The sequence below is a fragment of the Eucyclogobius newberryi genome, unplaced genomic scaffold, assembly GCF_026437365.1.
Source record: "Eucyclogobius newberryi isolate DKJ021-1_F unplaced genomic scaffold, fEucNew1.0.hap1 SCAF_14, whole genome shotgun sequence".
Lineage (NCBI taxonomy): Eukaryota > Metazoa > Chordata > Actinopteri > Gobiiformes > Gobiidae > Eucyclogobius > Eucyclogobius newberryi.
This window is the reverse complement of record NW_027315768.1, coordinates 19,986,336-20,007,228: the sequence shown is the minus strand read 5'-3', so window position 1 is coordinate 20,007,228 and position 20,893 is coordinate 19,986,336. Positions and strand designations below refer to the sequence as shown.

Here is a 20,893-nt window from a genome sequence, read left to right as displayed (position 1 = left end):
GTACAAGCCAAACAAGCCAACCCGACCTTACTCTTTCATAACATTAATTACAGAAACCTCAAATAAATTAGCAATTAGCACATGGAGTGGTTGATTAAGCTCATTCACAACTGCTTTGGTTAAAAAACAGATATCCAAATAGTCCAGAATCATCGAAACCCTAGCCTTGCCCTTACATACAACACTGTGTAAACAAACAAGTGCTCCAGCTGGAGGCTACAGGGCTCTACCTTTGACAGCAGAAACTGAACATGTTTTTTTATGAGAGCTCACAGCAGAAATGAAAGCCAGAGACAGAGAAGACAACAGGACAAGGTGAGGTTTATTGAATCAAGTCAAGACAGCTTTATTGTCAATTGCATATCTCAATCAAATCAAAATATTGAAAACCATCACTGAAAATACAGTTGCTTGTTTGATTTAAAACATTAAGTGAAAATAAACTTTAGAGCCAGTAGAAAAAGACATTTGAACTTATTCCATCTTGAACACAATTGAACTGTGGTAACCAAGACACTATTTAATTATTGTTAATCCTTTTGAATACTTCTTTGGTTATCAGTTTACACATTTGAATATTTCTACAAATGAAATATTGAAAAATGTGCATGCCAGCCAGTCCTTTGACACACTGATGACTAGTGCTAAGAGAGAGACAAATTTACAGAGGAGATTCCTGCTGTTCAGAGGAAACACTTTCTCTATATTATTAATGAGAAGTTTGGTGCAAAGGTTTGCCATGTCACCTCAATTACCAGAAGAACACATCACTTGGACAGTTAACGTCAGGCTGTATCCACTTCAATTAGCTGTAGTCAAATGAGGCAAGTGCACGGTGTGAATGCTCAGACAAGCCCAGTTTACTAAAGCAAAGTGTCCGAGTCTGCAGCCATGACAAAATAACTCCAGCGCAAACAGTTGTCAAGGACAGGATGCGGAGTGCTTTTCTAGGACAGTTATCGCTTAGCTTCTAATAGCAGTCTAGCCATAGACTGTTTCACTCTCTGACAGTAGTCAAGACAGACAGAACCATAACATAACATAAAATGCATCCAGGGAGAAGCTTTGTCTTTACAAAAGTACAGGATCCATCAGTGAGAACATTTACATGACCAGCAAAATCAGAGAACTATAATAATTAGGTAAGGATTGGATTTTTGGTGTGTTTACATGGATAAACAAAATGTGATCATCAACACGTCAGTTAATTTGTGGAGTTTTAGAATAACAGTTGTATTTGGTAGACAAGGTACAATACATTTTAAAATTGCTCTTTCAATCTAATCTTTTTATCAACAATGTTTGCATATTTTTCCCGTAGAAACCCGCACAGTTGTAAATGGAAATATATCAGATTACTCAAATCAGATGTAACAGTGGGTGATATACATACAAAAGTGATTGTAGATATGCATTGGATTGAAATGTTGAGTGATATAAAACCCAGTGATTGTAAAACAACTTATTCAATTCATTTTTCACAGATCAAAAAAGTATCTATGCTTTTACAGTACTCTATTACAGTCACCTTCAAACAGTATGCTGTGTAACGGAGCTTCCTGGGTAGTGTGAACTACTCAGTGTCGGAACAAGAAGCTAAAACGGGGCGACACGGCGGTCAGTCACACAGGAAACTGAGACTGCATACAATGTCACATCCTGCCCCAGCTCTGGAAGAAACACTTCCTCCTTTTTAAGCAACACGTACAATCACATGTACAGTGCACAAGGCAGTGAGAGCGCTACAAGATGAGCTGCAAAATAACAATATGTGGGCTGAAACGGACACATGTTTAACGCTTCAATAAACATAATCAATCAAGCAGTTGGAAATATTTCAAGTGAAATACCGGTAATGCTAGTTCATAAATCCAAGCTGTCACATTCAAAGTCACAAAAACATACATAGGTAATGACTGGAGATAGACCCAAATGTCTACAAGATTGCTTCTGTACATTGCTGTTGTAGTGCTTCTAAAAGTTATCAAGGCAGTGTTTTTCACAAGATGGATCCCTCACTAGTGGCTTGAAATTCCCTGGTTCTCACTGAAAAAAAGTTTATTTGATGTGGCGATCAGTAACTGAAAACATCTTCCATGTCTTCCTTTCCTTTTCACAAACACTATTAAAGCATACAGTCTGGATGCCTCCATGTCAGGCATCATGTGAAAGCCTATACAGCATTTAACAGCTGTATATTAAAAAAAATCCCAGCAGTCTTTTGAAACACAATGTCTATTTGTTCACTTCTTTGAGTGCATCTGCCCCATGGTTGTCATCATGGCTTCTTGGCTGCCGTTTTGGCTTTCCCATTTGGTCCTGTTTTGATCTGGGTCATCTCAACATCTGTCAGGGCGTCAGGGGGAAGGCACGAGCGCATGCGTTCAATGGTCTTCTGGTAGGCTGCCCTCTCCTGCTCCAGAGAGCGGATCATGTGCTTCATTTTGCTCTCCCGAGAAAGGAAGTTATCCACGTTGGTCTCAAGGGACTGGATCTTCTGACGAGCCGCCTGCACAGAACAACTACAGTCAGCTCAGGGACAACAAGCTACATGTAAAAAAGTCATGTTTTCATGTATAGCTTTAATTTATTACTATTATATTATTGTCAATACATTCTTTATACAACTATCTTGAGAATGATAGTCCATCCGCATAATAATTTGCTTAAACTAGATCATTGCAATAATAATTAGATTTAAGAATATTTACCAACCAATTAAAGTAAAACTCTTGTATAAGAATCAAGGGAATAAGAGTTGATACAAAAGTAGAGTTCGACTTGACTTTGACAAAGAAAGTATGTTTTAAGAAAGTACTTGTAATGATATTTATTGTTTAAAAAGGTACATTTGTGTACTAATTGGAAACAGTGCAACACCACAGGAAGTGGATGATGGCCTTGTGAGTTTTCTTATTGTTGTAATGTGTTGCCATCTATTGGTGAGCTGGGGTAATACTAAATCCTAACAAATCCAGACAAGGATTTACAGCAGCACATATTTCAAAGCGTCTTTTGATCTCTTCTCACCTGTAGTTTCTCTAATAAATCCATGTTTTGCTTCTTCAGCTGTGTGTTGGTTTTCTCTAGTTTGTCGAGGCGTTCAGAGTCATCAGGAAGTGGCCCAGTTTCTAACATCTCATCCTGCAGAACATGGTATTCCACTTCGTACGCATGCAGCTGCTTAGAGATATCCATGTCCATCACCTAAAGCAAATTATAATACAAACGATATCCTATGATGATCGATTATTTTGGATAATATGCAATGTTGTATAAATACTGTACCTTTGCCATGGTCTGCTCCATCTGTGTCTGATTAAGTGAGGAGAGTGTAGTCTTCAGATAGTCCACTATGCTCTCAAAGTTGTCACACTTGATTATCTCACTCTCGTGGCTACTTAGAAGACACAGGGCCACTTTAAATATCACCTCAGTCCCTTTGGCAAACACAAAATCTGGAAAATATACATATCATTAGTGCTAGAATGCAAATGTTTATTATTTGAAAAGTTTGCAGAAGACATACCAAACAGGCGGGAGACAAAACCCAGAGGAAACTGAGAGGCAAACAGTGTCAGAAACCACGGCGCAGCGTAGAGACTGGGGCAGATCTCATGTTCCTCAAAGTGATTGTACAGGCCGCGGTGATAGTCGTGTAGCAGTCTGGAGAGCTGGTACATTTGAATCTGCAACAGCATGCAAACACGTGGCATTCAAAAATAACATAAGACACAAGACGCAACAAGTGGGTCTTGCCATTCCGGCCTATCCAGTTTTGACATGTTAAGGACATTTTTACCCACTACATTAGGCAACACTAGATAGGAAGACAAACGGTGTCTCAAACAGAACTAAGAAAGTTACAGAAACACATAATCCAGTTTAAAAGGTTTCTATAGTAAAAACAGGCAAAGGTTAACACTAACAAAAGCTCTTTGTTTACTATTATAGTTGTGTCAGTCGAGTGAAAGCAACGGTAGCAAACCTCTCTCTGTGGCCACTGCTGTTGTTTGCAGTAAAAGGGAAGTGCTGTCCTTCCAGACTACCTCAACAGATTAAACATTACCACACCTGCGAGCGTATAAACCCTCTGAGGTCATTTCACTTGAACCGGAGTTAACAGAGCATGAAACAGGTGTGGCAATAATGTGAGGTGGGAACACAGGACTGCTGCATGTTGTTGTGTGATACTACAGGATTTAGTGGCTTTATGTAGCATTTAAATCTCATAATTATTTTGTATTATGTATTACCATAAAGGGTACCATATATATATTTACAACAATTTGGGTAAATATATACAAACCACTTTTGCAATTCAAAATAACTAAAACATTGACTATACAGTTTCCATTGCATTTGTAGCTTTGTTTCATCTACATCCGTCTCAAAAGTGGAATAACATTAAAGCAGCACTGTGTGTCAGGCACGCCCATTGAGTGACAATAAAGGCTAGAGAGAACATCGCCATGGTAACCCATGATAACCGACGTCCAGTTCCAGCTCCATGTTGAGGTGGAAAATTATACTAAAGAACTGAGCTAATCGGGAACAGGACCTTGAGAACATAAATTTGAAACAAACACTTATTAGACTTTTTTGTCTTTGTAGTGACAAACAAACATAATTAAAGTCTGCATAAAATATAAATCAGTGCAGTGTTTTACACTGAATATTGATTTTCATGTGATAAAAAATGTCCAGGTAACACAGGTAAAGTGTCTGCTTTATTCAGATGGCATATATATGTTGATTTAAACAATTCTATTTTTTTCAATTTCAATTCTAATCAATCTTTGAATTTTATCAACTTGTTTTTACAATATTTTCTGTTAGAATTTTGCTTGGTCTCCACTCATAAGAAAACAGACCCTATGTTCTCTCTAGTGGTCATAGCCTGCATGTCTCCATGGAGAGAGAGAGAGTTAAAACAACACTTTGGAACATCCTCCATGGAGGTATAGAATTCATTCTGCCATTCTGTGAAATGTTTGCGGCACAGTAAGAACGTCTCCCTTTAGACAAGCATGTGGCATGTTCTCCTCCAGGACCAAGTCATGTCTGTGGAGAGACAAGCCCCCTCAGAGCAAAGATGCATGTTTTTCAAGTTTTTTAAGTACAATGAATACACCTTACTTTATTTCAGTCTATTTTTGGACTGAAAGTGTACACTGTGGAGCTCTAATGATAGTATTTTTTTTATTTTGAACTTCATTTAGAAAAAAGACCCCTTAATGCACTTGTGTCTTAGTCAAGGCTGCACGCTTAAAGTTTCACCATCCCAGTAAAAAGTAACAACCTGGCCGATGTGTGTAATATTCTGTTAAAAGTCAAGCTAATCCAACTTGTACTTTGGTCTGAAAGAAACGTGTGGTTTCACCTGCAGAGAGATCATGTCAGGTTTGTACTGGCGCCTGATGCCCAGGTCGTACATGAGGAACTTGAGCATGTCGAAGGCCTGTTCCTCACTCATGTGCAACAGTAGCACTCCAGCCACAAAACTGATACCCTGGCAATAACCGACCTGCAGAGACAAACACACAAAGATTTACCACCATGAGTCTTTGCAATGTGTGCAAGTGTGTATGCTTTGAAGCACCTGCCTCTGTGTCCAGCAAAGAGTAGGCCTTCAAAATGTTGTAAAGGGAGAGTTGTCCAGCGCCAAGTTGAGCTGAGAAATACTGGTGAGTGGGAAAGGTCCGACCTGAAGAGGATTAAAGTAGGAACTGAAATAGTGTCCTTTTACAGTTTATCTATTAATTTATGACGGAAATTGCTTTTTTGGGGGCGAGAACGTGAAGGAAATATTGAACCGTTGCAGCTGTGATTTTTAGTATCAACCCTGATCCCTTATGCATACAATATAGTCTGCTTTTCTTTTTCTTTTTTACAAGTTTAAGAGTTTACATGATAGAAAAGAATTTAGCACCGAATTTGAAGATATTTGCGTTTGACCAGTGGAAACCAGCGTTTTCAAGTGGAAGTTTTGTTTTATTTGTGTAAACCTGTAATGTTTTAGATAACATTATAAGATGTTTACAAAGTATATATTATAAAAAGCTGAGCTCACCAAGATCCACCAGGATGGCATGCTGCTGTGCTGTGAGCTGCTTCAGGAGATCTCGATACGTTGTGTCAGGGGCTTGTTGTCGTTGGGGAAGTCTATGTCGCAGCCGGTGCTGATGGGAGAGTAGGAGCCACACCTCTCCACGCCGGCTCTTTGGAATACCTAATCCCAAAGTAATGAATACGACATGTAAAATTACCCATCAGCAAATGGAAAACATACATTATTATCTAGCGCTTGTTCCGTGTCTGGTTTGACTTGGACAAAAATGGCCGACTGTACACACCTTGGCAGAGAGTGCGGTACATTTCCACTTTATCTTGTGGGACTGTGGTTCTGCCTGGGGCGCACAGTTTCTTCTCCCACAAGACATGGGCATCTTTGGAAGAATGACCCACCTCTTCATAGTTGAGTTTAATTTTACGGATGTGCAGCTCATCACGGCTCGCTGCAACACCAAAAAAGCTTTACACATGTTCATACTTTTGCTTGTATTTTCTGTGAAGTGGTAGATAATTGTAATCGGAACCACACTAACATTAAACACCAGAGAACACATGAAAAGCAGGAAAAATGAAGCGGTTGAAAGAATAAACGAGAAGACCACCAGTACAACGTGTGATCGAGTTTACCATAAAAAACCCAGGAGTGTGATTCATGCAAAATATTAGCCTTGAACCCAAAGCATGCACTGATATTGCTTACCATCTATTGAAAAAGACCAGCAGTGGTGTCAGAGTTGCAAAAAAGAAAACAGATTCTTTGTTAAACATATACCTCAATGTAATTAATAATAAATTCATTATAAAGATGAATTATCACCTGGCCGAAAAATAATCTCAGCAAGTATATAAAAAGGGGGAAAAACAAAACAAATGGAGATGCTGTGTCCAGTATTACATGATCTACACATGGATTTGTACTTCCACTCCTCCTTTTGTTCACACTTCCTGTTTTTGAGGAAGGTTGTATAACAATGGCCACTTCAATAAAAAACAACAACCAAAGCTGACTGAGAATGCGGATATTAAAGCTGCATTCAAACTCTTCAAACTCAACCTGGTCTCGTCAAGATATGAGCCCCAGTCCTTTGGCCCTGTTCTAGTTCTTGTTCTGGTTTAGTCCTGGTCTCTTCCAGATTATGGGTTTAATCCCAGTTTTGTCCCAAACGCATAACAAAAAGGCTACACAAGTATATGCAACGACAGTTCACATTCAGGGTAAGCAAAATAAGAATAAGAAGGTGTAATCCTTAGTCAAAATGAATACAAATAAAAATACATCAGACAGAGTTTAAAAATCAATCGTGGAAGGAATAAAAGGCATCAGATAAATCCTCTGCTCTGCTTTAATTGTAATGATGTCTGTATTAACATCACACCGGAGTTAAGCATCAAACAGTTGTGGTACCCAGATATTCATATTGCTCAACCATCTGTACCTCCTCACCATGAATGATGCTCACGGTTTCTTTGCCGAAAATCTAGAATTACTTACATTTAGGTAGTGCGATCAAAACTATTGTTGTTGTGTATGGTTATATTGAATGTGTTGTCTGGAGGGGTTGTTGATGATGCTTGTGCAAATTAGCCATGTTGAAGACAAGTTTAATCTTGAAACAGACAAAAAAAGTTCCATAAAGGAGCATAATAATGGTTTGTGTCATTATCCATCCATCTATCCATAACAATGAGACTCTTTGTGTTTTGTGTGGAACAACGTGACGATATATGAATAGCACTTGTGTGTACAGATTAAAAAAAACTTTACTGCAGCATCAAGCACACATAATAACACAGACCACAGGAGACAGTTGCCCATGTGACTCTAATGTTCCAGTTTATCATTACTCAAACTCACCCTCGAGTCGCTGGTTCTCCTTCTCCATACGCAGCAGCAGGATCTGTTGGTGAATGGCAGCCTTCCAGAGCGTCCTGTAGTCTGCCCCGGTCCTCTTAGGCCTCTCCCCATGTGCGTGCCCACAACCCAAGGGCCCCAGTCGACCCAGTGAATCCAGACCAGAGACCAGAGCACATGGAGATAGAGGCAGCAGCTCTGAAGAGTCACAGTGGTCTGAGAAACAACATAGAAAGGAGATAAGATCAGACCAAAGCAATGGCAGTCTAATATAAGTTTGGTTTTACACACATCCTGCTCCGTAGTCCACACAAACTCAGATTTTAAAGGGGACATATTATGCAAAATCCACCTTTGTATATACATATTGATTCATGCATGTCTGAGTAATCCTGTTTTGTCCTGCAACTGGGGCTTGAATGCACAAAAAACGCTGTTTTTACCTACCCCCTAAATGTGTCCACTTCCCTATATTCACTTGTGTTTATTTATTTTTTTAAAACAAAAGGTTCAGGAATGCTGTGTAGCCATTTTTCAACAATAAATGAAAAGTAACAGTTTTCTACAGTAAAATGCAACTATGAAAAGGCGGGGCATATCAAGTCCGTATTTGCACATAATAGCAGTCAATTTATAAAACATGCAAGGTTATATATGAAGAACCTGCATCACCGAGTCTTCTCAGTGATGCAGGTTGACGGGTACGACAGGTTTTGCAGTTGTGTTACCGAACCTGGGTGCTCCATAGACACTGCTGGCTTGTTCATGGGGGACGCAACTCTCAGGAAGATCTTCTGCCTCCAGGAGACGCGGCGTGGGGTCAGAGGGAGAGCACTCAGGGAGTCCGAGCTGCAGCCCGACAATGTCCTCTTCCTGCTTTCGCCATTGCTGTGAGACAGGACAGCCGTGTCACAGATACTCGGGGGTGTCAGTTTACGGCCACCATTCAAGCCCTTTCACATACACCCAATACTGTTTAAAACTATAAACGGAACAGATTGTTAAAATATACATAGTCTTAGTAAAGCAAAGTTTAATATTATGTTTCACTGTTAGTTTCTAAAATATCAGCCACAAAGCAGGCGCTCAGGCAAAAAGCTCTCGTGCATTTTCTGTTAGAAGCCAGACACCAGATGAGTAACATGCTTTTTGGTACTGACAGAAAATGTCCTGGTCAGTGTCTAATAACGACAATAATAACTTATATTATAACTTTACACTTTATTTTTCCTAATCGTACTAAAAGATGTATTCATAAAACAGTAGTTAAAACCATTGTTGTCATAGACGTTACATTAATTTAGAGGACAAATGTAAAAGAGGGAAAGAGACCAAGAGTTGTTTTTCTCATTATGTAGCATAAATTGGAAAGTACATCAGAAAATAACGGAACAAATAGTGTCAGGAAATGACAGTGAGGTGGGTATAACACAAACATTGCATTGTGAGTTGGATGAATGAAAAATCTCCAAAACAGTAAAGCGTTTTCAGTGTTTCTCTGGTTGGCGCACTGTCACGCTAAATGGGATTGGATTTCTGTCATAGGAAAACATCCTGTGGAAGTGACATTTGACAGTGGTCTGCACAGCTGAGGCTCATTCATAATGGAAATATTAACCTTTACTTTCTCTCACTCAGGCACAGCATCTTGTCTTGGATGAACACCCATAGAAAATACTACAAAAAACATTACAAGTAAATCAAAACCCTACAAAAAGATGTGAGCGTTGTTAGTTAGTCATGCATATAACATGCTGTTACACAAAAGAAATGGAAAATCAGTCTTTTCTTCTCTACACTACAGCGGGTCCAGCAGTATTAATGTGAAAATGTTCTCACTGTCATGAGAAGAGGTGAATGAGCTTTACAGAGCCGCATATTACGTTAAAGAGGGGGCATTATGGAAAATCTACTTTTTGGAGCCTTCTATAATGTTATAATGTTATTACCTCATCAAAAACAAGTCTGAAGTGGGTTCTTTCACTGATAGGCTACCATCTGTGAAAGTGTGCTTTGTTTACACCATTTTACCAAGGAGTACAACTTCTTTAACAAAAGCTTGTTGGCTAATTGACAAACTAAAACACAGACTCCTGGAAGGATTCCCTCCTAATAATAAAGGGAAGTCCGGTGAATATGTCTGCAGCTTTGTTTTGGATAACAGATATAGCTGTGATTCCCATCACCAGAGGTGAGCTACTGCACACATAAAAAAAATACTTTTAAAAGCCCCCCCTTTGTGTTTATTACTGTTAATAAACTTGATAGTGTTGTGCTGACACTGAGAAGGCGGGTGACATAGACTTTTAAAACCAACAAAACATAATATGGTCTATAGAAGTCTCATACCCCCTCTTTAAGTTTGGGATAGCCAACACATATGGGACTTCTGCTTTCCCAGCATAGAAATGCTACACCATCCCAGCCATGTCATCCCAGTGACTGGTTGCTGGCGGTTCTGGGGCACAGGGGGTTATGAAGGCCCCCTCTCACCTCTTGTTGCTCCCACTGTCTGCCAGGGAGCTGAGGGAACCCAGGGAGCCCTGGTAAATGCTTTTCAGGAAAGTGGGGGCAGAGAAGGAGGAGGGGAGGCTGAAGGTAGAGTCACTCTCCGAAACACTGCGTGTTCTTGAGACGGCCACCGGACTGTAGTGAGCCAAACATGAAATGCCCACAATAAAAACAAACATTACACAAAGAAAAAACTAAATACAAACAGGAACATAAATCTATGGGGGGAAATTAAAACACAAGCAGGAAATATGTGATGCCACTATTGTTGAGATAGTAGGTTGAAAAGTGCTGTTTAAATGCTTTGCACATCACACGTAATAAACTTTTACATTCCAAGATTTCAAACCCATGTCAGCTTTAGCCATGTGTTCATACGAAACACAAATGTTGTGCTTGCAAAACATCCACTATGAAGCGGACTGAGACAGTACCTGCTCTGGAGCAGCTCTTGGTTGACAGAATGTTGTCTGTGCAGAGGAGGGTGTTTACTCTGAGTGGTTGAGTGGCTTTCAAAGGAAATGCGCTTCTTCACAGGTGGATGGCTGAAGGTGTGAGCACGCCGCCGAAACTGGATGCCGGCTTCTGGATCGTCATCCGAAAAGTGTGGAGGGGAACCAGGCGGAGAGTGGTCTGGAAACTCTTCATCCTGCTGATGACAAAGCATTTGCAGATATTATTTATCATTAATTTACTATTAACTTGGCTACTGTTGTATTCTACTGTTAGTTTGGTTTATTATCTGACTGTGCTAAAGTGCGATCAATGTTAAACCAGAAATAGACAGTAATTCAAACCTGAAGGCTATGCCCAGCCCAAAGCCAAATAAAACAGCAGCTCGTGTTTCAGAAACGCACTCACCTCACTCACAACGTAACCCACAGCAGGACCTACTCCAGGCTCTTCTTTTTATTCAGCCCCACTGCTGCCTCATGTCTCCCCTCATGCAGTACAACTCCCACACCTATTGTATTCTAATTCAGTCCTGTGACTCATGGCATTGACACACACTGGAGGGAAGGACTTCAGAGCAAGTAAACCCTCCAAACTCCTTTACAAACTTCTGGAACCTCCCTCTTTAAATCTGGTATAGCAGGCAAAAAAACAGCTTACATAAAACACAGTTGAAGAAGAAAACATGTTACTGGTTTCTTAAAATACTGTTTAGTGCCTTATTCATTTGTACAAATTAGAGCAAAGGTAGTGCTTTCATATGGTGACAAAAGGGAAGTGCATAAAGGCACAGCTCAGCAATCACAACTGGAAATCCTGACTTGGATTTCCTGCTCATTGGCACAAAACGCAGCTGATATTACTATAGCACTTTCATTTTGAACAGTTACAAGCCAACTATGGCAAGCCTAATAGAGCGTATGTGTACTTCACTTAAAACTCTGCTGTTTATAACTGATGCTTGGCCAAAGAAACTTCATGACACATTTACTGGTACAACGCATATTGCACAACAGTAACATTTTTGTAAAGTTTGGCTTTTATACAATAATGTTTTGCGTCTGTTACAAACATACTACGCATTTTCAATGTGTAATAAACATTTAGCATTTAAAGAACACATGTTCTGAGCAAATCCCAACTTGGAAGTTCTTTTCTTTTTTTTCACTCACCCTATCAAAGCTTCCAATGCTTCCCAAACGATCTCTCATCCGACTGGCCCCCTGGTGAAAATCAGACAATATACAGGGTAATTCATAGGAACAGTTAGGGTGGATGTTTTACAATTAAATAAAATAATGCTCAAGATGAGGCTTGTTGTGAGAAACATAGGTCAATCCAAATCTCTGGATAAGATGATGTATGGGCTTAGGAATGTTGGTGTTAGAATAAAACTTATATATATTAAACATTATTTATGTTTTCCAGTGAGTCTTTACCCGAGCAAAAATGTTCTCCAAAGAACTGGTGAGGGAAGAGCGAGCCTTATTCTTGAGAACATCAAGTTTGAAACGACTGCCGCTGGCTGCACCATCTCCAGCTGTTGAGCTATTGGCTGCATTCTGTTCAATACAAAACAGTTAAATAACAAGCATAACTTCAAGCTAACATTGTCTATTGTTATGCATTCCTAAAATTACCTGAGGAACATCTCCAAGGTGCGAGTGGGTTTTCTGTTTTGACTCACAAAGCTGTCTTAGCTGGATAATTACCATCTCATTTTCTTCTTGGTCTGAACATGGCTTCTGCCTCTGTTGACAAAAACACATACTGCTGTATGCTGTTGTAAAAGCTCTTTAAACTGTAATTACATAATACACCATCATTTCCTGTATCCTCCACACATGTGGTACCTGGACTCGCTCAAAAATATCAGCTTGCTCATTGTCGTTGAGCTGGGAGAGATATTTTTGGATCGCTAGCTTTGCTCTAGGTGGGTAGAGACCTGAGGACACAAGAACGCAGTTTCAGCTGTGTGTAAAAAGCAGAGCAGACCACACATCAATATATCTGTGAGTGAGAGGATGGCCTCAGATGCGAGTTCATATGGTACCTTCGATCCTCTCACAGAGCTTGTGCAGGTCATGCATGGGGCACGCTTCACACAGCTGGATCGGAGTCTTATTGCTTTGTAAGGTAGCAGCTGTACTAAAAGCCTGCTTCAGTGTCATCATCACCTCATCCACCTGCAACACAAAGAGGAGTGAGCAAATAGAGATGTTATTGAGCGAACACTAGTGATACTCTTGTCTAGTGTACAACACTCACCAAAGACTCACTGGCACACTGGAAAACATAGCAGACATACTGACTAGGACCGCCTTCACAATTGTCCCGGCAAATAAATCCAAAATGGTCAGTTTGTTGTATACCCTGTAATAAATAACAAGCATAGAAAATTAGAATTAGGGTTGCAAAATGATGGGCATTAACGGAAAACTATGACAATTAATGGGGGTGTTGTACTGTACTGTACTTTAAAACTGAGCATTTAAGCAATAAAAATATGTTTTCCACTGAGGTCCCGGGTGCTGCGGCATCAAACAATCTCAAACTGATGAAGCTTAGTCATATCTGAAGACACTTGGTCCTTTCTTTGGAATGACAAACCAGATTCTCAAAACAAATGACAGTTTAGTGACAATTGTTAAACATAATATAAACAATCATAGAACCAAAAAGTAAGTGACATTGACAAAGAGTATGATGGTTAAGTCTGAAGTCACTGAGACATGAAAAAGTTCAAACTTAAAATGATCTAGCTTCAAAACACTTTCACACAGTAAATGGGACCTCGTTGGTGGAAGGAGGCTCTTATTGCATTCATTGTCTATTTCCCATAACATAATGTGTAATAAAGCTTTTTGATTTTGATTTGTGTTGAGAATTCCCAAAATATCCGATCTGAAATTCCTTTGGTAATAACCCTGAAACTTTTCAAGAAACAACCCTAATTAACACAAAACATTTTAATCATTGTTAAAGGCCCATCTATCGCTGGTGATGCACAGTCTTTCTTGGCACTCAGCAGTGTCTGCATTTTTAAAGAAGTGACTCCAGGATAGTTTTACAGCCTGGTTAAGTCCATGATTAATTCAGATCCAAATTGTTATTTAGTCCTTGTAAAGGCCAGGTGTAGTTCAGGGAATTTGGTGTTTGCTTTGAATTCTGAAAGTCTTAAATACCAAAATAAGTTTTAGTTCTTAGTTCAAGATAGTGCTCAACAAAATATGTTTTCAAGTAAATAAAATTACAAAATATAGATGACCTTTTCACAAAAATGCTACAAGCGTTAATAAACAAACCTGACAGCATGATGAGATAGCTTTGAAGTTCTTCTCCAGCACCACAGTCTTACTATCTGGACTTATAAGGTTTATTTCAAAGCGCCCAACCTGTAAAGTACACGGTAAGACATTGACTCATTTTGAAAAAAAACATCTGACCAGTATCTTGTGACCAGCACTGCCTGGAGCATTTTGGAGACACACAATGAGACACATTTAGAATCAAGGTCAACATGACTGAGCAAATGATTTTTTCACATAATTGACTTCTATGTGGAGTATCTCATTGAGCGTTGTGCTCTAGTTGTTAAATATAGCTTTGAACAGCAGATGGTCAACACTGAAGCTTTTCAAGGGACCTTTCATTTTCATATTTGAATAGATTACAAAATACAGCTCAGAAGTTACAGCCTGTTTAACTGGGAGCAGTAACTTAAGTTAGGTTGGTGGCCATGTTGGAACAACCAGAGGCTCGCACATAAAAATGATTTGTAGTACCAGAGAAGTGCGGAGGACTCAGGGGAAGAGTTACAGAGGGGAAGAGTTACAGAGTGAAAGAGTCTGAGGCAATCACACCAGGGCTGCCAAGTTCTTCTAAGGATTAGGTTGTGAAAGGAAGAATATCAATCATAGAATAACCGTTAAACTGGAGCTCATGATAAATGCATTGAATTATTGCAGCAAATTTGTGATCACAAACTAAATATTCAACAACAGAATTTGTGTTAGTAATCTATTGCAACCTTAAACAACAAAGGACAGTTTTTTGAGAGAGCATTTTTCTCAAAGTTTGTGAGTTCAAATTCACACCCTGCTGTGGATTCACAGATAAGAACAGCTGCTCACTGGTCAGTTATCAGGAAACTGTGTGTTACTACTTTCTGTAGAAACAGCCAGCTTTACCTGGAAAAGCATTGTGCGGTTTTTGTCAGTGTCAGAAGGCTGAACGTGATTTGGAGCACTCGAGTGGCGGCGTCTTGTGGGTACAAGGATGACATTTTCTCCAGGTTTTTTCTGAAGGTTCCCTGCGAGGCTGCTGCACCGAGTACGAAACTCCTGAGGCTCCTCGAACCCAGAGTCCTCCAGGATACACTCCGGGAACGTACCGCGCAGACTGGTTTGACTGGCAGAATTGGATATCACTTTACCTGTGCACAAAATGATAAAATATATTTTTAGAAGAGACAGCAATACACCTTTTACCTAGACTAGGCTCCATTATGTTACTTAATTAAACCCTTATGGGTAAATTAATTCTCTGCATTTGACCCATCCTTCCACCAGTGCCACTGGAGCAGAGAGCTGCTGCTGCACAACGGTCGGAGACACATTTCCAGATCTTGAGTTTGGCTTTGTCAGGGCAACCTTCGCTGGAGGATTTTTTTTCATATTGTACATGTTTTTGTGGAGGAAACCGGAGTGCCGGTGGAAACCCACTCCCACGAAGGAAGAAACATGCATACCTGCCATTTTTTTATTCATTTTACCACAGTATTCTGTCAGTCTGTAAGTATAAAGAGATAAACTGCTTCTTCCAAACCTGTTCCTCCTAATGGTATGTCATCCGCTCCAGGCACTTTGGGGTCTTCGGTGTTGGTATTTAATACGGCTGACAGTGGGTCTGGCTCTGCGCCCATGAAAAACTCCACTGATGCGTTTTCTGTTGACCCCCGCTGACCATTAAGTAGGCGGAGTCGTTTACGCTCAACCTCGTGCAGGCGAAACTTATCAACGCACTCATCGACAAGGGTGGACGAAGCCTTTTTATGACCAACTGTCACCTTGGAAAAAAATACCATGTTTTACTTCATTATTAGATCAGTAAAAAGTCAGATTTTGTGAGCACGTGATGTTTATTGTACCTTGCCACAATAAAGCACTTCAAACTTTTGGGAGTTATAGAAGGCTTCTTCGGCTTCCTGTTTTGGATTTGTTTCTTCCTTAAGGACAGACTTGGACGCTTGTCGAATCCTGCTGATGACCTCGGGAACCTGACGTAAAGGAAATAATTCAAAAACAACAGCAAACTGAAACCATTTGAATGGCCAGGGTGTACAGTGTTATGACTTATATGAATTATTCAGGTCTAGGAAATCTGAACAAAGGTAACAAAGGCAAAGAATAACAATAGCTGATGTCTGGAAACACTCTCTAGACAACAACAAAAAAGAAGACAAAAAACAACTAAAAAACCTGCAGTAGCCACTTGAGCAACACATTTTTGGAAAGTGTCATTCCTTTGGTGCATGGAGGAAACTATTGGGTAATGTTTTGGAATGTGCAACGAGCTAACATAAAAGAGGAAATACTGTAAAAGAAACTAGAAAACCAAGGCTACAGCCCCCGGACATGCTCTAGAAACAGTGGTTTCACTCCCCCGTCGCTTACATCTGATGGCCTATGGCTGTTGGGTAAATATATTTAGAGAGAAACATTAGGTAACAAATGGTGTGACCAAGAAAATCATGAAAGGACAAATTATGCATGAGGCAGACTCTCTCTATTCAAACCATTTCAGAGCTTGACTCGTTGTCCTTGTCCTTCACCTAACATTACTCTGATAACTGTATCTATGACAATACGTGACGTTGGTGGCTGTCCAAATCCTGTCTACAGAGCACAAACGCCAATAAATGAGGCCAGCGTCAAGGGCTTAAGGCAAAACAAGCATAGGGATTGTCCTCTCTGAGCCCCTGTAGCACTAAGCAATACTATCAGTCCATCAGGGACTCAAACCCTAAAACTATGCTGGGAAAACAGATTAAATAGTAGCCACAGCACTGAGGTTGTTGATCTCATACCTAGTCCATTAAATTCAATAAAAATCTTATTAAAAGCTGATTAAAAAAATTATACAGAAAAGGAGGTGGCGATATTGACAAAAAATATATATCTAGATTATTTTTTAATTATCTCAATGATGATATTCAAATGATATCATGGCAATCCTTCAGAACTGTCTTCAAACACGCCTGTGAATTGTCATGGTTGAGGATTAAACGGTGTCAAATTCACCACAAAGGAGAAGGAATTTCACGTGTTTGGGTAATGTTCACCACAACAACAGTATCACTGATAAACTGTTAAGAAGTTCATGTTCCTACACTAAAAACAAACTGAGACTCATTAGACGTTCGCCACATGTTACTAGCTGGACTGGCTGAGCTAACCGTATGCTAAATTGTTTTATACGCACATAATTCATAATATTAGCTATTAGTTATTAGCTATTAGTCATTAGCTATTATGTACTATACCACCTATACCAAATATCCACACAACTCCCACCGGTCTTTGTTTTTCATCTAACATTTAAGACTTTTTGCTCTCCATCTAAGACAGTTTAACAATAGAAAGTGGTTCACTGACTCTCTGCACAGTTGATCATTTCTGCTATTTTAATATATTTTATTATTGAATTATTGAATGGCTGCATAACATTTCTGAACCCTAAACGTCTGAGCCCTGAGTAGAGCCAGAGATTTTTCCGAAAAGCATTACGATTGCAACCATTACCATGAACTGATGAAGTATTTCAGAACATGTTTGTAGAGGTCCAAACTACGATATTTTGTTCTTTGCAGAGGACATTCTATTATGACGTACAGTATTATCCAGATAATTGCAGCCTTTGTGATTTGGTAACTGCGGCGACTCAAATTGTGAATTCGATTTGATTGTGATATATTATGCAGCTTACCCCTGAGTCTGAATGTTTGGAATAATCGAAACAAAGTACGGAGAAGCATTTTGTTGATGTAATGTGTGAATAATAGTCACCACACATGGTATGCGTTTTGCATATAATAGTGTTTAACTGTATTTAGACTGTGACCTTTATCAATTGCGCTCCACAAGGCCGCAGCTCGCCGAGTGACATCCCACAAATGTTAGTTTTAATATAGAGAGCAGAGGTGAAAACGCAGGAGGCATAGATTGTGCTGGCTCAAGGTGCCCATCAGTGGCATAAGGTGTTACCTCAGAGTTCTATTTGTGTTGGCCTAAGTGTCTGGGAGAACATAACAAGGCTAGTCTAGGTAAAAGGTTACATTTTAACTTGTAGTGAGAGTATTTGTTTAACTTAAAGTGGTTGATAATCTAAAGAGATTTGTCTACATATTTATTGAGCACACCAAACTAAACTAACCATCTTATGTTAAAAGCTATATAAGTACAAGTACAAGACAGTACTTTTTGTTCTTGTGTATAAAAAACTGTTGTACATTAGACACAGACGTTTATCTATAATTTTAGGCTAATGTCACTACACTACATAGTTGTCCTTGAGCACACCTAATCTCAAGGCTCTTTGTTTTTCTTTGGTATGCATAGAAGGATGCAAAAATAGCATGCAATCTAAAGATTACAGTAGATTAACAATGCAATGTATGGCAATAAAACACATTGCCAGTGTATAATGTCTTTCTTCTTAATTCAACATTCATTTAACTCTTTCTTAAGTCTTTCTAGGTGTCTGGCATCTGTCAAATAGTAATCCTTCTTTAAATAGATGATCTGAAAATCTAATTGGAAAAAGGGGAATAACAATATTTATTCATTCATTCATTTTGTAGCTTGTTCCCATTAGGGGTCGTGGGTGACTGGAGCCCAGTGACTTTGGGCCTTAGGCGGGGTACACAGGAATAATAATAATAATGCTACTTGTATTTTAAGAGCTAATACCTGAGGGAGGGTTCATCATGACTGAATGCATTCCACATGGTCCACCATCAACATGTTGGGAACTGCTGCCTGCTAAACCAGTTTGCTTAGTGCATAATGAGGCCGATATGCTACGCATGGTCAAGACATCAACAGCCAGTTATCAATCAGAGCGAAGCCTGACATCTCCAACGTGCTGCTGCCTCTCCTGTTCTTAGCAGACAAACAGCCTGGCCTGTGTGTGCCACTCACATACATCAGGAAACATGAGACACAATCAATGCTAATACTGTTTGAGTATGATATTCTAAAGGAAAACATGACTCCTCCCAAGTTTGTTCCCAAACGTATGCACTTAACTTGCTTATATTTACCTAGTTTTGGCACATGCATGTGCTCTTCAAAATAGTGCCAGTATCTCCACCTCTGGCACACAGATCCCATGGCAGCAGAATAAGGAGAGGATTATTATGTCCAAAACCCAGTGTGCTCAATTAGTCTTCCTTTCAGGGCACTGGCCTAAATACTTAATTCCAAAGAAAACATGTTTTTATATCCTTGTCCTAATCTAGTGTGGGGCCCAAGTGTATTTGAAAATGATTGCATTGTTATTAGAGGCTTATATTCATGAAGCTTTTCTATTGTGTCAGCAAGTGCAATTTAACCACAATTTTGAAATAATTATATCAATTGCCAAATTGTTTGGCCCAAACAAGAGGATGTGCCGCACATTGAAACTGCAGCCCTTTTGACAGATCTCACCTGGTTGGGGTCGCAGGCCTTGAAGACGTGACAGGACATCTCTGACTCGGGGTTGTCAGGTTGTCCTCGCAGGAGATAGGCAAAATAAGAGGGGTCATTGCTGTTGTGTATGAAACGAGAGATGAGCTGCGCCTTGTGCTCAAAGATAAACACAGAAGAGTTGTTGTTGTTGGAAGGGACACATCGTAGTAAAGGAGGGTTCAGGACCAGCTGGACATCCCGAGGCTGAACCTGAGGGCCGCAGTATTCGCCCCTCTCGCTTTTCCTGCGAATATCAGCCACGAGCCAGGGCAACATGGGCAGTGTTGTCCGCCTGTCCAGCGCAGTCCAGCCGATGTATCTTAAGGCGACGCGCCTGTCGCTGTCAGAGCTCGCGGGGCTGCTCTCCTTCTCGTCCGCGCTGCTCCCCATGTTGACTTAACGAAAGGTTTTTAGCAGGAACTCGTTCTAGTAACAAAGAAATCTAACATTCCATTTGTAAATACACCAAGTATGGTGACTTTGTCAAAATGCAGGAGTCAAGCATGTGTCGTTTCCCTTCCAAATCACTAAACAATTCTTTAAAAAACTCAGTTTGGCAGGCCCAACATGCGCGTGTGGCACCCTGTCCAGTGGGCAGTGCAGTGAGCTAAATAACAGTACACTGCTTTAGCCCCCCGTGCTAAGGAAAACGTGGCTTTGGTTCCGTTCTGTGTAAACAAAAGTCTGAGTGAAAGCAGACTTCTTTGACGCGCTTTGTGTTGCTCCTGGTGCGCTCTGGGGCGGCTCATTACGACACTCATCTGCAGCTGTTAGAACACACCCGTGCACAACTTTCCATGGCTTTGGCGACTCTCACCTGGCAATAAAAAAACAACATACAGACTTGAGGTGGTGTGTCCCTTCTCACGCTGTACGAGAAGGAACCTTTCTCCCACTAGCGCCTTGGTAAAGGCGGAGCCGCGAGGAGAGCGCGTCGACGTGCCGCCCCGCCCCGCTTCTCCGCTCCGCCCCGTTTCCCCGCTGCCCCGCCCCGTTTCCCGGCCCCGCCCCGCTGCCCCGCGCGCTCGAGCGGCTGAAACCACACCCACTGTCACCCAAACTAAGCTGTTATTATGGAAAGTGCTCCCTCCATTACCAAGGTTGTTCCACACGTTTTGGTTTAGTGCAGGACAGGATGTTAATGACTTCACTAAAATAAAATTACCTAAACTTAACGAAAGACATATCAAAGCTAAATTCAATGTAGCAGTTTTGAAGGATTGTATTTATTACTTCATAGTTGCTTTATGTTTGAATTCAAAGTATTCAA

At 40.3% G+C, this 20,893-nt stretch overlaps 1 protein-coding gene across 5 annotated transcripts; it reads right to left on the bottom strand.

The window, feature by feature from the left end:
- Positions 1-304: 304 nt before the first annotated feature.
- tbc1d4 (TBC1 domain family, member 4) lies at positions 305-20,512 on the bottom strand. Of its 5 annotated transcripts, none has more exons than XM_072444847.1 (23): positions 19,603-20,512; positions 16,041-16,169; positions 15,719-15,959; positions 15,082-15,326; positions 14,197-14,286; positions 13,160-13,264; positions 12,945-13,077; positions 12,745-12,836; positions 12,532-12,642; positions 12,331-12,453; positions 12,064-12,114; positions 10,873-11,090; positions 10,421-10,573; positions 8,661-8,815; positions 7,931-8,143; positions 6,357-6,518; positions 6,074-6,232; positions 5,607-5,707; positions 5,384-5,527; positions 3,530-3,689; positions 3,289-3,458; positions 3,031-3,207; positions 305-2,509 (listed from the first exon to the last, which is right to left on the bottom strand). In XM_072444847.1, exons 1-23 carry the CDS (start codon positions 20,011-20,013, stop codon positions 2,279-2,281), a joined length of 3,774 nt encoding a protein of 1,257 aa, XP_072300948.1. In that variant the 5' UTR covers positions 20,014-20,512; the 3' UTR covers positions 305-2,278. The 5 variants fall into 5 exon arrangements, with proteins under 5 accessions (XP_072300948.1, XP_072300949.1, XP_072300950.1 ...); XM_072444848.1 differs by having other exon boundaries at positions 10,873-11,087; XM_072444849.1 differs by lacking the exon at positions 10,421-10,573 and having other exon boundaries at positions 19,603-20,511.
- Between the last annotated feature and the right edge of the window lie 381 nt (positions 20,513-20,893).

Excerpts from the sequence above, each read along its gene's own strand:
- tbc1d4 (XM_072444847.1), bottom strand. The coding sequence starts at position 20,013 with ATGGGGAGCAGCGCGGACGAGAAGGAGAGCAGCCCCGCGAGCTCTGAC. Across the intron at positions 16,170-19,602 it reads AGGCCTGCGACCCCAACCAG|GTTCCCGAGGTCATCAGCAG; the intron begins GTGAGATCTGTC and ends CCTTTACGTCAG. Across the intron at positions 12,837-12,944 it reads GCTCTGTGAGAGGATCGAAG|GTCTCTACCCACCTAGAGCA; the intron begins GTACCATATGAA and ends TTGTGTCCTCAG.